The following is a 16,960-nucleotide window of genomic DNA, read 5'->3' as shown; positions in this document are numbered from 1 at the left end:
TTTCTGGAGGAATAACTGACTGCAGGAAGGTTGTGGTGGATTTGTGGTGTGTCCCAGGGCTTCTGGCCCTCACGAATTTGGCAGGTGTTTTTTTTTAACCTTGGCAGCTTTCAGGTGTGTGCTGGCTAAGGAATTCTGGGAATTGAAGTCCACACCTCTGAGTTGCCAAGGTTGAGAATCACCACATTAGGGAATTAATTCGGGCATCCGTTGGAACCCTGACAGTCACATTGCGTTTGCTACTTCTCCGAGCAAACTTTCTAATGACTTCCACTGTCTGACCTCTTTCTCCAACCGGCAGGGCGGTTCATCAGGCTAAGAAGCCTGAGCCGCAATACAATAATTCACGTTAATTAAAACCATCCCACGAAATTGCAACGACTTGCTGTCTCGTTAGCATAGATTGCTGTGCTCTTCACACGGACAGCTCGTACCGGCTGCCCATTCATTTAGCAATATTGGCTGCACAGTTTTAATGAGGGGAGATCAGAAGCTCATTTCAGAAACATGAGATGGGGGAGGATTAAGCTGGTTACCCCGAAGATCCTCTTCTGAGTGACTATTTCGGGAGCAAGTCAGCAGGATTTTCTGTCTATTCCACTAGGCTGCGGGGGTAAAAATTAAAAAAGGCAGATTCAGGCAGACTGACTGTAATGGATCCTGCCCATTATGGCCGCAGGTCATGGTGTTTGTTAAGTGAGATTGACTCATTTAAATGATTCCCACCCCACTGCTCTTCCTGTTGCGGTCGTTAAGCAGCACACAAAAGTGCCTTGAGGGTGGAAGGCGCTTAGTGCAGGAGCCAGCACACCTGTTCTGACCCAGGCTCCCCAAACACGACAAACCCTCTGAAATGAACTCAAAGATTCCTTTATTAGAAGCGCCGGCAAAAAAGTTTCTCTCTCACCGCAGGCTAACAATTCCGGCCGGCTGGAAGAGGAATTGTTATCTGCCATATCTATTCATCTCCACCCCCTACCTTTTATCCCCAGAGCTAGGGTGGGGCCTCGCTAGCTCGTCCGTCCCAAGGACTGGCCCATAGATTTCCACTGCTCTCCTCTCCTCTGCCTTCTGTACATCTGTGCGGCTAGGGTGGGGCTTCACTAGCAGCCGTGGCTCTTCGATCCCAAGGACCGGCCCATATAGTTCCACTGCTCTCCTCTCCTCTGCCTTCTGTGCATCAGGCACTGGGTTCAGCTGTTCCTCCTCTTCCTCATCAGCCACCTCCAGACCTGGGGGCTGTTGACTCTCCATCTGAGGGCTGACGGACAGTCCAGGCTCCACCTCTTGTCTCTATTTCTGACAGCTCTATTCCCTCTTCCCCCTCGGAGCTCTCAGGTTGCCTTGATGCTGACCCGGACTCCCACACCTCCTCCTCCTCTGATTCGGCTGCTGGAGGGGCCGGTGGCTGATAGGCCACAACACCAGCTACCCTAAACCTTCCAAGGCTTCCCTCACCCCCAGTGACACCCCTTGTTTGGTTTCCTACCCCTTAGGGGCCCTAAGTACCAGGACCTGTTTCGCCCCCTCATTGAATCTCCACAATCCTTCGGTCCTACGTAGCTTTGGGGGGGCTATCATAACTTTAAACACTTGCTAAGGGACCATTCATAAGTCGAGGACCACCTACATATTCTGGGAATTGAAGTCCACATATCTGACAGTTGCCAAGGTTGAGAAGCGCCTTGAAGAGACGTGGTGGCACAGTGGTTAAAATGCAGTACTGCAGGCTGGCTCTGCTCACTGCCAGGGGTTCGATCCCGACCAGCTCCAGGTTGACTCAGCCTTCCATCCTTCTGAGGTCGATAAGATGAGGACCCAGATTGTTGGGGGCAAGAGGCTGACTCTGTCAATGGCTCAGAGAGGGCTAGAAAGCACTGTGAAGCGGCATATAAGTCTATGTGCTATTGCTATTGCTGTAGTTGATTGGATGTTGCGTTAGGAGCCCTGGTGGCGCAGTGGTTAGAATGTGGTATTGCAGGCTGACTCTGCCCACAGCCTGGAGTTCAATCCTGACTGATTCAAAGTTGACTCAGCCTTCCATCTTTTCCGAGGTGGGTCAAATGAGGACCCAGATTATTCGGGGCAAATAGGCTGACACTGTAAACTGCTCAGAGAGGGCTGTAAAAGCGCTGTGAAGCGGCATATAAGTCTATGTGTGCTACTGCTATATTGTTGGCACGTCTTAGCATGACCGGACTTAACTTGTACATGTGTTTTTTTTTCCCCCTCCAGGCGATCTCTTGAGTAGCCTGTTGCAGAGTCCCCGGGCGGCCAAATTACTGAACCAGCCCATCCCCGTCCTTGACTCGGAGAGCGAATACGTTTGTTCCCTGGCTTTGGAGTGCTTAGCCCACCTCTTCAGCTGGATCCCTCTCTCGACCAGCATCACCCCATCCCTCCTCACCACCATCTTCCATTTCGCCCGCTTCGGCTGCGACACCCGCGCCAGGAAGATGTCCTCCATCAACGGCAGCAGCCAGAACGCCTCCTTGAGTCACGAACGCGGCCAGCTGGGCGTGCTGGCCATGTCTTGCATCAACGAACTCATGTCCAAGAACTGTGTGCCTGTGGAATTCGAAGAGTACTTGCTGAGGATGTTCCAGCAGACTTTCTACCTCCTGCAGAAGATCACCAGGGAGAACAACGCCCATTCGGTGAAGAGCCGGCTAGAGCAGCTGGACGAGAGGTAAGGCCGGACGAGTCAAGCCAACCACTGTTTTAGCTTTAACTCCCAAGATTACCTTTGCCGGAGGCTTTGTTATGCATGCTGTGTCTAATCCGCCTTTTTTCAGAGTCCCGGGACGGAGGCGGGATATACAGCCAGGTAAGTAAGTAGCTTTCTCTCTGGTAATATCACACTGCTAACTAGAGCATACAAAGCATTTGCTAGACCCATACTCGAATACAGCTCATCAGTCTGTAATCCACGTTACGTATCTGATATTAACACAGTTGAAAAAGTCCAGAAATATTTCACAAGAAGAGTTCTCCACTCCTCGTTGCAGAAGACCTTATGCCACCAGAAAACCTAGAACTATGCCGCCTTCGGTCCGATCCAAATATAGTATATAAAATCATGCATTGCAATGTCCTACCTGTCAGTGAATACTTCAGCTTCAACCATAACAACACAAGAGCAAACAATAGATACAAACTCAAGGTAAACCGCACCAAACTTGATTGCAGGAAATACGACTTCAGCAACAGAGTGGTCAATGTTTGGAATACTCTACCTGACTCTGTGGTTTCTTCCCCAAACCCCAAAAATTTTAACCTTAGACTGTCTACTATTGACCTCACCCCTTTCCTAAGAGGTCTGTAGGGGGCATGCATAAACGCACCCACGTGCCTACCGTCCCTATTGTTTCTTTTATATATATTTTTTTATTTTTCTAACACGTATCCATGTATTCATAACTATGTTTTTACTTATACCTATTATCTTGTAAGCAATTGGCAAATAAAAATAAATAAATAAAGCTGTGACCCAGGTACGTGGCCGTGGGGCGGTCAACTCAGCAGAAACGCGTTCGCGATGCCGTAGGAGTTGTGTTTCTTCCCCCCTCCCCCTCCAAACCTCCCCCCCTCCCCATTCATTACAGCTTGGCTGCTGGTCTGAGGTGATTCAAGATCTCCATTTGCCTCCATTCGGTTGTTGCTGTAAGCAGCCGAAGAGAACCTGTGAGGTAAAGGGATATTCGTGGTTTCCTGGTTGGCATCGTCCTACGGAAAGGCAGGGGTGGATGGGTCCGGCTTTGAGGGAAGAGCAGAGGCCTTAGGAAGGTGTTCTTCTCCAACTAGGGTAGCTAAGGGTGGTGGGAGATGGAGGCAGTTCTTCTCCGGGACAGCCTCTTGGAGAAAGGGAGGGCAGAATTTTAGCATCACTGTTTTTTTCTTTTCAAAGCATTGGAGTTGGAACAACTTCAGGTACGTTAGTTTTTGGAATGAATTTAGCTGCTTGGAAATAAATTACGTCAAAAGCAGATTCTGTTCTTTATTTCTGATTTCCTTCCGGAGTGGTGCTGTCGCCTCACAATCAGGAGGGTGTGAGTTCGATCCTCGCTAGAGGCAGATATTTCTCTTTCTGGGCCCAATGAGACTATATCTGCCAAACAGAACTCCTCATTGGTGACAGGAAGGGCATCCGGCCATGCGAACACTCTGCTAGCTCCATTCAGTTGCCCAGACTCCACCCCGCAAGCGATTACGGGGTCTTTAAATGACGGTTTTGATTACTGATTTCCTTCTCCTTGCCAATGCCTTTTTAAAGCAAGCGTCCCTTTGACCAGGTTCTGCCTGGCTTTCAGGGTTTGTTTGTTTTTTTGTTTTGCCAACTCCATCCAAAAAGCCTCTGGGTTTGTTTTGACAGCAGTTGAGGAAAGGACCTAAAGCACAAAGGGAATATTTTAGGTTTTGGCAAGCGTTGCTGAAATGGAGGTTGGCAAGAGCGGTTACAGAATGCAACCCTCGCATTTTATGCTGATCCGCTGGGCATCTCATCAGTTGTAGCTGGCAGGAAAATCCCTGCGTGCAGTTGAATGTCGCTGGAATGTCGCTTTCTTTTTTTTAAAAAAAATGAAACAAACCAAAACCTTTTAGAAAGAAGCTGGTATAGACTGTTGTCCTCGAGAGGGAGGTTTTTCTTTAATATATGTGAGTGACTTGAGGACACCGGTCAGATCTTAACAATACCCAGTTAATCTCTTACGAATTCTCCTCTCTGGGTTAGTGTTTCCCAACCTTGGCCATGAGCCCCAGTGGCGCAGTGGTTAGAGTGCAGTACTGCAGGGCTACTTCTGCTGACGGCCGGCTTCCTGCAATTTGGCGGTTCGATCTTGACCAGCTCAAGGTTGACTCAGCCTCTTCCATCCTTCCAAAGTGGTTAAAATGAGGACCCAGATGGTTGGGAGCAAGAGGCTGACTCTGTAAAAGAGAGAGAGCTGTAAAAAGCACCATGAAGCGGTATATAAATCTAAGGGCTATTGCTATTTTGAACTCTGTGGATTTCAAGTCCCAGAATTCCACAGACAAGCAGGCTGCTATGGAATTCTGGGAGCTGAAGTCCAGAAATCCTGGAAATTGAAGTCCAGAAGCACTGCTCTGGACCTTCTAACCTCTGGACCCATAGCTGGCTGTGGAATTCTGGGCATTGAAGTCCACACATCTCAAAGTAGCTAAGGTTGAGCAACCTAGGCTGTGCTAGATCTTCTAACTTCTAGCCTCCTATTTGATCTCTTTTTTCTAGAATTTTTTTCCTTCTCTAGAGAAGGGGGGGGGGGCTGATATTGAGTGAAATATCTGTTAAACCTGGATGGTTGCCCTAGCAACTACAGCTGCTCTGGGTGTGCTAAATTGGGAGAAAAATACAGGAGGAGGTTAAACCTTTCAAAGAGCTGGTTGAAGTCTCCAAGCTGAGATTTTCTCCCCCTTGGGTTGCTTTGCAGACTCCCACCAATTCCTTCCTTCTTATTGCCAGCAGCCCTTGACCTCTTCTTCCCTTCTGATGCAGGTGGGACAACCTGAAAAGCTAGTACAGGCAGGGGATTAGAGTTCTTAGAGTCACAAGTTAGGCGGTCCTGGTTTAAGGTCAGGATCTCAGCCCTGATTTAAGGTTGGATCTCAGTTGTGGTCCTTGTGCGAGCCCAAGAGAGTGACCCATCTGTTATTGGAGGATGTTGAAAAGAAGAACTGATGCAGTGGTGGGATTCAAATGGTTTTACCACCGGTTCGGTGGGCGCGGCTTGGTGGGCGCGGCTTGGTGGGCGTGCTTCGCCTAACGCCCACGCTCAGCTTTCTCCACCCCAGCTGAGGCCTGTAGCGCCAATCAGCTGAGAGGATAAAGAAGAGAAAAACGCCGGGGCCGCTGGCATGACTAAACGCCGAAGGTGCATGGAACGCTGTTCCCCTCCCACCAAAGGGGTCCCTATTTTTCTACTTGCATTTTTTTACGTGCTTTCGAACTGCTAGGTTGGCAGAAGCTGGGACCAGTAACAGGAGCTCACTCCATTACACGGGGCTAGGGATTCAAACCGCCGAACTGCCGACCTTTCCGGTCGACAAGCTCAGCGTCTTAGCCACTGAGCCACCCGCATTCGCTTTTGACTCCTTAGAACTTCTCAAATTTACACAAAGCAGGTGTTGGCCCTACCCATTTTCACAGGCAGTCCTTGAAACTCAGATAGAACTTGTGTACGGCATTGCTTTCTTAGATGTCAGATAAATGCAAATTTATGATGATCGTTCTAGCTTTGGAAACTGAAAATATGGGAATTGCTTTTTTTTTAAAAGTTCTACGTTGCTTTTTTAAAAAAAGTTCTACGTTGTGGCACTTTAAATTTTGTGAGTGGACTGAACATACTGTAGCTGAAAACCTCGAAGCTGTATGGTGTTGTTTTTGCATATTTACTTTGCATAACCAGAATTTTCAGAATCGGCAGTTTTTATAAAGACCTCATAGGCCATTTGTTCTGCTTGGGGATCAGACTGAATGAAACGAATGTTTGGAATGACAAGCTTTGTTATTCATTATTTCAGCATTGTATTATTTGAACAATGGGTTGGCTTTATGAAAGAAGGTCCAGTATTTAGAGAATTTATTTATATCGCAGGTTATTATTTTAAAAATAAGGCGGTTTACACTTGTGCTTAATGTCACACAATATCCAGACTAGTGTTCTGTTGGGAACTTGCAGTTTGTTAGAAGGAAATCAATATCATGGTTTTCAACCTGCCCTCCATTCAGCGTAGAAATTTCTGTTGGCAGAAGAGGTTCACAGAATTCTTAACTCATCCAGTTTCTCCGCCCAATATTGGCAATGGTGAAATGCATAAACCATTAAAGGGGTTTCATTGTGGAAGCTCTTAAAAGTGGTGCGGTGGTCTAGAGGTGTAGCTCTCACCGCACAATCAGGAGGCTGTGAGTTCGATCCTAGGTAGAGGAGATATTTCTCTCTCTGGGCACAATGTGAATATATCTGCTGAACAAAACTCCGCATTGGCGACAAAAAGGGCATCCGGCCATTCAAACTCTCTGCTAGCTCCATTCAGTTGCCTGGATTTCACCCCGCAAGGGATTACGGGGTGGTTAAACGAAGGTGATGATGATGATTGTGGAAGCTCTTAGCTTGAGCAAGCACTATAGTTGCTTTTGACAAGAGTCTTTTTCTGCTGTTTCAGGTAATAATGGAAGGAAGGGTTGCCTGCTGCGTAGGTAATAACTACAGAGCTTTATTTCAATTGTTGAAAAGGAATCTGTTTATCTTTTCAAAGTGGATTTTAATTCTTTATTCTTCGTTGCTCCTCAGCAAATCTCCCCATTTGCCTACTCAGGTTCCTTCCTCTTTCTCTTGCAGCTACATAGAGAAGTTCACTGACTTTCTACGCCTTTTTGTGAGCGTCCACTTGAGAAGGATCGAATCCTACTCGCAGTTCCCAGTGGTGGAATTTCTTGCCCTGCTGTTCAAGTACACGTTTCATCAGGTACTGCTTTGAAACGGGCAAGCTCTGTTCCCGTGTCGTGATCGCGGACTTGCGTAGAAATGTGATTTCTGGGAAGGTGCAAAACTGTTGTCTGTGTATTTTGGTTCTGCAGGAGGAACTCTTTATAGGCTTTTTTTTTCCCCGCTATTCCGTTTATTAACTTTGCATTTCAAAATCGTGTCCACCTTGGGTTGTGGATTTTCCCCTGCAAAACCCGCGTGTATCCTTTTGCCGTCTTGGAGAAGATCTATCAATGCACAGGTAGTCCTCAACTTACAACAGTTCATTTAGTGACCATTCAAAGGTACAACGGCACTGAAGAAAGTGGCTTATGGCCGTTTTTTCACCCATGCAACCATGGCAGCCTCTCCTCGATCACATGAACAAAATTCAACCCCTTGGCAGCTGACTCATATTTATGACGGTTGCAGCATCAAGCAAACAGTTTTTGATGACCTTCTGACAAAGCCATTTAACAGCCCCGTTACCAAGTTAACAACTGCAGCGCTTCCCTTTAACGACTGCGGCAAGAACATTCGTAAAACTCACTCCGCCGATGTTTCCCTTAGCAGCAGAAATGTTGGGCTCCATTAGGGTTGAAAGTTGAGGACTACCTGTAACCACCAAGAGCCAACCCTTGGCATATAAGAGCCTCAGTGGCGCAGTGGTTAGAGTGCAGTACCGCAAGCTACTTCTGCTGCAGCCAGTTGCCTGCAGTTTGGCAGTTCGAATCTCACCAGGCTCAAGGTTGACTCAGCCTTCCAACCTTCCGAGGTGGGTAAAATGAGGACCCAGACTGTTGGGAGTGATACGCTGCTCTGTAAACCGTTTAGATAGGGCTTAAAGTACTATAAAGCGGTATATAAGTCTAAGTGCTGATGCTATTGCTTTATAATTAGTCAGTGCAAAAAATATTCAGCTCACTTGAAAAACCTGTGATGCTCAGGAAAGGAAGGGGAAGAAAGCCTTTAGCAAGACAGATGGAATTGATCGGAGTGACTAGGGATGAACCGTTGCAATCCCTGAAGAGTCCCTATTGAGAATATCTAGGTAACTGCTAAGAGTTGACACTACAAAGATGCCACCTAAACAGCGCAAAGACCCAGCTCATTTCAGAAATCCATATTACCACGAAAGTTGGAAGAAAAGCAAAGGAAATGGCCTATAGCAAGGTGTAGGTACTCAATGAAAAAAGCAACAAATGCTCCATTTGAGAGGCCTAAAAGACCCAGTTGGGAACATTTTATCTTCGAGACAGTCAATGACTGTGGTTGCTAAGAGGTGACATTGACTTGATATTATGTAATCAATGCTTCAGAAGTCTAGTCTTGTCGGCTAGAAAGCTGGCAGCTCAGGTTCGAGACCCAAGCGCCAGCTGAGGGGGGTGAGTTCCTGTCCTCACCTCAGCTCCTGCCAACCTAACAGCTGGAAAGCATGCAAATGCGAGTAGATAAACAGGTACCACTTCGGCGGAAAGGTAACAGTGCTCCGTGATGTCATCTTGGCCACATGATCATGCAAATGTCTTCAACGCTCAATGGCCTTGAAATGGAGATGAAAACTGCCCCCTATATTTGGCAGCGACTAGCAGAGTAAAATCTGCAGGGACTCCTTTACCTTTACCTAAAATTGAAGTCATAATTGATTGATGATGAGCCATCAAGTCAGTTTTGACTCTTAGCAGTTACCAGTTTTCTCCAGGAAGGTGTGTCTCCAACTCAGGTCTTCCCGAGATGCACTCCTCACTGCTGTGATCAAACCTGTAATCAAAGTCCTAGACCGGTGCTTTTCAACCTTTGCAACTTTTAAGATATGTGGACTTCATGCTGGCCGGGGAATTCTGGGAGTTGAAGTCCGCATGTCTTAAAGTTGCCACCGTTGGACACCGCTGCTTTAAACTAAGTTTTTTTTTTTTAATGGAATGACTTACAAATGTGTCCGTTCACCACCAGTCACGAGGCTAAACAACCTGTTTTTGATGTACCCGTTTCAGCCCACGCATGAAGGCTACTTTTCCTGCTTAGACATCTGGGCTCTGTTTTTAGACTATTTGACCGGTAAAATAAAGAATCGCTTGGCAGATAAAGAAGCCGTACTCAACAGGTAAGCCACCGAGTTTGCTGTTCAGGTTGGGTACCCCCTCCCCCCGCCCCCCCCCCAAAAAAGACATGCCTTGATTACTTGACTCAGTGTTTTCTGCAATGTTATTCCACTGTCTGTCTCCTAAGGGGTTGGACTAGAAGACCTCCAAGGTCCCTTCCAACTCTGTTATTCTATTCCATTCCATTCCATTCTATTCCATTCCATTCTATTCTATTCTATTCTGTTCTATTCTATTTCATTCCATTCCATTCCATTCCATTCCGTTCCAATTCTAATTCTAATTTCTATTCTATTCTATTCCTATTCCTATTCCATCTTCTATTCCATTCTATTCCATACTATTCTATTCTGGGAATACAGGTAGTCCTCGACTTATAACAATCCATTTTCTGTCTGTTCAAAGTTACAACGTAAGTGACTTGTAAGGATTTTTCACACTTGCCTCTGTGGCAGCATCCCAAATGGCCCTGTGATCGAAATTCAGGTGCTTGACAGCTGACTCATGACTGTTGCCCAGGGTCTCGTGATGCCCCTTTGCGACCTTCTTTCAAGCAGAGTCAATGGGGGAAGCCAGATTCACTTCACAAGTGCCTCACTCACTTTATCGACCGCAGGGATTCACTTAACAGCTGAGGCAAGAAAAAGTTGCAAACTGGGGTAAAACTCACTTAACAAAGGCCTCGCTTAGCTTAGCGACAGAAATTTGGGGCTCGGTTGTGGTCGTAAGCCCGTGCCGTTTGCTTGGGAAAGAGTGAAGAAAAACCATAGTCCATGCCTGTGGAATTCTGGTTGGCACGTGGAATTACGAGCTGTTTCACTTGAAACCACTGGTGGGAGTCAGCCTGGAATGCTTAGCATCTTAAATGTATATTAAATATCCAGTGAGCGCATCCGCCAGTCCTCGAGGACTCCCTGCAAATGAGAACAAAAAAGGCTAATGTATCAGAGGACGAGGTTGTGGTCTGGCCCATTTAGCCTGGAACAATTCTTCATTCTTTCAATCCCGAGTTTAATGGCTTTGAAAAGAGCGAACTGGAGCCGGCCAACCTAGCTGTCCCTGTAATAGCGAGACAGGAACAAGCAGAAATAAGACGGCATCCCTTTTTGTGAAAGAGACTTTTCTATTGCTGTAGCTCTTTCTGAACTCATGGAAACAGGAAATGTAAAGCGAATGTTTACATGTAAATGTGGTTGCAGCACAGGGCCAACATTTGAGACTTCCGCTTAGCGTAGCCTAACCTGCTTCATATATTCAGTGGAGTGTGTCGTATCTGCATGATCCAGGTCAGAGGTCTCCAACCTTGGCCCACTTTTAAGACTTGTGGACTTCAACTCCCAGAATTCATTAGAGCATCGTATATTCCGGGGGTCTCCAACCTGAGCGACTTTAAGACTTGTGGACTTCAACTCCCAGAATCCCTCAGCCAGCTTTGCTTACAAATTATGGTACACCCAGGGGGTGTGGGGAAAACCAAGGTCAAGGGCGACAATGAATGATGTGGCTCAGAGTCGGCTACACCCAGGCAGTGCCGGACATGTTAACTCCCAATAAATCCTTTCGAAGTTTTGGAAGTTTGGCTCAAGACTCATGATTTAGTTGGGGGTAACTGCCGGAATCCTGACAGTTGCCTGCACATGATGCTTTGAGAAAGCCCTTTGATTAAGTTCACCAACAGAAAGAGGAGTTTTGAACAAGTCTGGTTGCAGTCTGCATGGTGATTTCCTCTTTCAGCAGGAAATTGGCTGGAGTATTTCCTTGTAAGACGTGAGGTCGCGAGCCTTCTCACTCTCCCTGTTTCGCCCTCATTTTGGACCGTTTTGCTTTCTTCCCAGGTACGAGGATGCTTTGGTTTTGCTGCTGACTGAAGTACTAAACCGAATACAGTTCAGGTATAACCAGGCCCAGTTGGAAGAGCTGGACGACGAGACGCTGGATGATGATGTAAGAAACGGAGTCCTTGGAGGTGTGAGATGCAGGGTGGGGAGGACAGCCTATAGGCCAAAGTCTCCCAGGGTTCCCTCCCCACAGTGTCCCTTTTGCAATTTTCAAAGGATACCCCCAAAAGATGAATTTTTTTTCCCCCAAGGCAAAAAGGCAACTGGACTTTTCCTTGAAGACGTTTCGCTTCTCATCCAAGAAACTTCTTCACTTCTAACCGAATGGAGGAGGATGGAAGGATGAAGCTTCTTGGATGAGAAGGGAAACTCCTTCCAAGGAAGAAGCAAAGAAAGTCCAGTTGCCTTTGGAAAAAGCACCTTTGGGACAACATGGCCCGGATGACTTGAGAACCTCTGTAAAGACCGGTTGCCATATTGTGAGACTTGAAAGGGTTACAAAGAGACCCATTCTCAGAATAAAGGCAGTAAAATATGCATGCAATAGAGAACGACGCAAATGAGATTCTTTAAGATTTTCCAAACACAACAATCTAATTCAGGGGGTGTCAAACTCAAGCCCTGCAGGCCGCATCCAGCCTGCGATGAGGTAGGATCTGGCCCGTGGGGACATCCTGGAAAATGTAACGTTGCTTCAACCTGGTCTACCCAATGCAAAGAGGAAACATGCCAGCAATTGGTTACCACGATGTAAAACAGATGTTGAGACTCTAGAAAGAGTGCAGAGAAGAGCAACAAAGAGGATTAGGGGACTGGAGGCTAAAACATACGAAGAACAGTTGCTGGAACTGGGTATGTCTACTTTAATGAAAAGAAGGACTAAGGGAGACATGATAGCAGTGTTCCAATATCTCAGGGGCTGCCCCAAAGAAGAGGGAGCCAAGCTATTCTTCAAAGCCCCTGAGGGCAGGACAAGAAGCAATGGATGGAAACTAATCAAGGAGAGAAGCAATCTAGAACTAAGGAGAAATTTCCTGACAGTGAAAACAATAAGTGGAACAACTTGCCTCCAGAAGTTGTGAATGCTCCAACACTAGAAGTCTTTACAAAGATGTTGGATAACCATTTCTCTGAAGTGGTGTAGGGTTTCCTGCCTAGGCAGGGGGTTGGACTAGAAGACCTCCAAGGTCCCTTCCAACTCTGTTATTCTATTCTATTGTTATTCTACTGTTATTCTATTGTTTCTAGTTTGGCCATGCCCACCCAGTTGACCCCTCCCCCCCCCGGGGTCAACCACAGCCCTGATGCGGCCCTCCGTGAAATTGAGTTTGACACTCCTCATCTCACCCCTCTTGGGCTGAAGGGAAATGAGATAAAGTGGACTGTTCCACTTTGGATCAGCAGCTCCCAACCTTTTGGGCACCAGGAGCTGGTTCCATGGAGGTTTTTCTGCAGACTGTAGAAAGCATCGTTTCGCATACTGCCTTCATCGTGAAGATGGGGGCTTCGCTTGTTTGCATGGACCAGTTTCTAGCATGCCTGGGACCAGTACCAGTTCGTGGACCAGAGTTTGGGGACCCCTGCTTTAGATTACAAATGGGTAACATCATCTTTAAACCATCCACCCGGCTGAAAAATATTTCCCGTCATTTGGAAACCAGCATGGGGAGATTAGAACCTTTCTCCTTGGGAGCAGTTTTGACTTCATAATGTAATTGCTTTCCCTCCATTGTTGCAATAAGTTTCCAGGTTTAGAGTTAAAAAACTGACTTTAAAGGAAATAAATTAAAAAAAACACGCTGGATTATGTCTTTGTTTTCACCCCCTTAACAGCAACAGACCGAATGGCAGCGGTATCTCCTTCAGAGCTTAGAAGTTGTGGCCAAAGTTATGGAGCTTTTGCCAACTCATGCCTTCTCTACGCTGGTAAGTGGACAGAGTGAATATCATGAAATAATAAAGAGCCGAGAGGGATCTCAGAGGCCATCTAGTCAATCAGTTTATTACAGTCTCAGACCGGAGACCAGAACAAATAAAAACACATGATGAGGTCTCCTTAGACTTGCAAAATATGCCGAATTCTGGGTTCAATGCATCCATTAAACAAACAGTACCTAGCTCTTGGTGTCAATAGTAATCCAGCATAATTATCTTCCAACCAGCGCCCCTACTGAGAACTCTACTGACAATCCAAAGACCAGTGCAAGAAAAATACCTTAAGCATTATGTCATAGAATGTAGCGTTTTAGAGGCCTAAGTTACCCTGATATCATTTTGGTGCAAGGGACTTGGACTGCGGATGACCTCCTGCTAAATCGGGGGTCCCCAAACTTGGCAACTTTAAAGACTTGTGGACTTCAACTCCCAGAACTGGATTTCTGGGAGTTGTAGTCCACAAGTCTTAAAAGTTGCCAAGTTTGGAGACCTCTGTGCTAAATGGTGATCATAATGGTTAGCATAAGCTCAGGGAGGCTGAAGGCCATCTAACCCTATTCCCTGCTCCGGGCAGGATCCACTAGAGCAGTGTTTCTCAACCGTGGCAACTTTTAAGGGGTGTGTGGACTTCCAGTCCCAGAATTCTTCAGCCAGCCTGTCTCAGGCTGTCAATGCTGCCTGGCACAGGGACGAGTCCTGGCTTGCCTTTTGGATGTAGCCTGGAAAATCCTATTTATGGTATTTGAGAGAAGAGTTAACTTTTGGGGTTTACTTGAAAACGGGAGTAGGTAAAAGAAGTTATGTTAAACACGACAGGCTGCCCCCCTTGTTAATCCTTCGGTTTGTGATTATTGCCCCGGATCTCACTCTCTTGCGCTTGCTCTGGGCATTCTCTAAAGTACTGCGTTGCTTCGTTGATTTGTTCTGATTCATTTAATTTTATTTGGTATTTTTCAGCCTCGGGAAGTTTTAAGATGGGTTGACTTCAATTCCCAGAATTCCCCCTGGATATGGGGAAACCCACACCCTTTTAGAAGTTCCAAAGGTTGAGAAACACTCAACATAGCTAGAAGGGTTTTTTTCCCCCCAACTGACCATGGAAAGCATTGTGCTGAAAGGTTATCGTGCCTTATAGTGAGGTGGTAAGAATCAAGCGAGAGTAGTTGGCAAACTTTTATATAGGGAAGATTTGAAGGGAAATTCTGCTCTCGGAACCCAAGCAACTTCATTTCTAGGCCTCTGCAGAACTCCCAAGTGTTCCCGCTGGTTTGCTACTTAACCCCAGTAGAAGGGATCCCTTCTCACTAGTTTCTAATGTTCTCCTTCCTTATTTGTGATACGCTCACGTGGTTTGTTTTTTTTCAGCATGCTCGGGGGGGGGAGGGGGGGTTTAAACGTTTTGAGCCTCATGTGACCTGTTCCAATAACATTGGAAACATGCGATCAGCCACCATGTAGATAATAAAAGCAGCTCAAGAAATGAAAGTCTCTCTGTGCTTCCTATTAGTGGATGGATGGATATTTCTGGGCACATGCCACGCCCCGTTGAGTAGCAGAGCATTTCCCGATATCTTGGAAAAGATAGATCGAAAAAGAAACAGCGATGTTTGGTTTTGTTTTTTTGTTACTTCTACTTTTGTTACTTGTGCAATGCGATTTTGTTTCTTTTCCTACTTGCTACACAGCTTCCTTGCCTTATTTTATTATGGGGGACAAAGACTGTTATGATGTCCATTCTAATCTTTGAGTCCACGATAGAGTTTTTGATCTATGGGTCTCTGGTGCACGTTTTAATACCAAATCTATTCTGATAACCTTTGTCCTTGACCCAAAGGTGCTTTTTTTCCAAGAAGCAACTAGATTTTCTGGTTTTTCTTTGAAGACGTTTCACTTCTCATCCAAGAAGCTTCTTCAGTTCTGAATCCATTCCCCACCATCCAGTCAGAGCTGAAAGAAGCTTCTTGGATGAGAAGCGAAACGTCTTCAAAGAAAAACCAGTTGCCTCATGAAAAAGCACCTTTGGGATAACCATGAACCTGGATGACTGAGAATCTCCACAGACTTTTGTCCTTGACTGAAGCTGCTCCTTCCCACAAGGAATCACAGAATATCAGAGTTGGAAGGCCCATTAGAAAATATCTTCTAATCAAACCCCCTTTTTAAGCAAGAGACCCTATACCAGACAAAATGGTTGCCAGTCCCTTCTTGAAAAGATGGGCAGCAAATAAATTCGATAAAGAAATAACATTTTAAAAACTTCCCTTTTAGGTATTACTACAATAATGCTGCCAAGTTAGAAATATCACAGGTAGTCCTTAGGACTGGTCACTTAGCAACTGCTCAAGGTTATGACAGACCCCTCCCCCCAAAAGGTACTTATGACCCAGTGACAAAGTTCAATGGCTGCTCCCTCTGTGGTCGCATAATCGCATTTGGGGTGCTGAGCAATCGATCCTATTTATGGCCATTTGCAGCATCCCCCGGTCACACGAAAACAACATAACGCTGTTTTTCCTGCAAACTGACGTTTCCTGGCACAAGCACCTCATAGTGAACAATAGCTTAGCTTAACGACTGTGGCATTCACTTAATGACAGCCACTTCACTTCATACCATGGTGATTTACTTGATGACTGCTGTGGGTTCCATTACGGACATAAGTCAAAGGCTACCTATATGGGAAAATTTTGCAAAAATAAAAACAGGGCAGCCGGAGTAAACCCAAGAAAGTCGGCCTAACGTTGATTTAACTAGGACCCTGGAAAGAAGAGTTTATTGTGATTCCTGCGCTGTACGTTTCATCCTCTTCTCCTGCTGAGAAACTCTGGCATACCTGCCAGCTTCTGTAACGGTCCTTGCCTGAAATTAGCGCTTTAAATTTCTTGGTTGTGACAAGCACATCTTGCGGAGACCAGCGGTTTCCCCCCACTGTTTCTCCCTGTTGCTTCCAAAGGATGAGGTGACTTTTCCTGGAGGGAGCTAAATCACTCCAGACGTTTTATTTATTTCTTCAATATTTCTTACCTGCTGTGTTGAGAGAGAGATTCGTGGCAGGCTACAATTTTTAATAAAACAGCCTTAAGTCTCTTAATAAAACAGTCTAAATAATTTCACACAGCAGCAATCCATAATTAAAATACAGATAAAAACCAGAAAACTACCCATCGCAAAGCAACAAAATTAATGGGATGGTATTAGTGTAGCCTAAAGATGAAGATTTTATTTTACATTTTATTTATTTCTTTATTGAATTTGTATTGCTGCCTATTCGCCCATGGCGACTCGAGGCAGCTTACAGAATGTAAATTGGTGGTCCCAGGTTTAAAACTTCCTTTGAAATGAGTTTCCAAGGTGGCCTTAAGTAGGACATGGAAAATACTTCTTCCTCTTGAGACATGTTTTAAAACCCAGTGATTTTTCCCTGAAAGAACTACGCTTGTCTGGAAATAATTGAAATTGTGTCCCAAAGGCGCTTTTTCAAAAGCTGGGCTTTTTTTTTATCCTTGAAGATGTTTCACTTCTCATCATCTTCAGTTCTGACTAAACGGTGGAGAATTCTGAAGAACTGAAGAAGGTTCTTAGATGAGAAGTGAAACAACTTCAA

The 16,960-nt window shown here is 45.7% G+C and overlaps 1 protein-coding gene across 1 annotated transcript in view; it reads left to right on the top strand.

Moving 5' to 3' along the window:
* XPO6 (exportin 6) overlaps window positions 1–16,960 on the top strand; it is a 60,110-nt gene that overhangs the window by 22,411 nt on the left and 20,739 nt on the right. Inside the window, exons 7-11 of the mRNA XM_026704164.2 lie at window positions 2,236–2,689; window positions 7,356–7,482; window positions 9,476–9,585; window positions 11,419–11,527; window positions 13,255–13,347. Coding sequence (XP_026559949.1) covers window positions 2,236–2,689; window positions 7,356–7,482; window positions 9,476–9,585; window positions 11,419–11,527; window positions 13,255–13,347 — 893 coding nt within the window. The remainder of the gene's footprint in view (window positions 1–2,235; window positions 2,690–7,355; window positions 7,483–9,475; window positions 9,586–11,418; window positions 11,528–13,254; window positions 13,348–16,960) is intronic.

This window comes from Pseudonaja textilis, chromosome 14 (assembly GCF_049901715.1).
Source record: "Pseudonaja textilis isolate UNSWEBS1 chromosome 14, rPseTex1.2, whole genome shotgun sequence".
NCBI lineage: Eukaryota > Metazoa > Chordata > Lepidosauria > Squamata > Elapidae > Pseudonaja > Pseudonaja textilis.
This window is presented reverse-complemented; position numbering and strand designations above follow the sequence as displayed.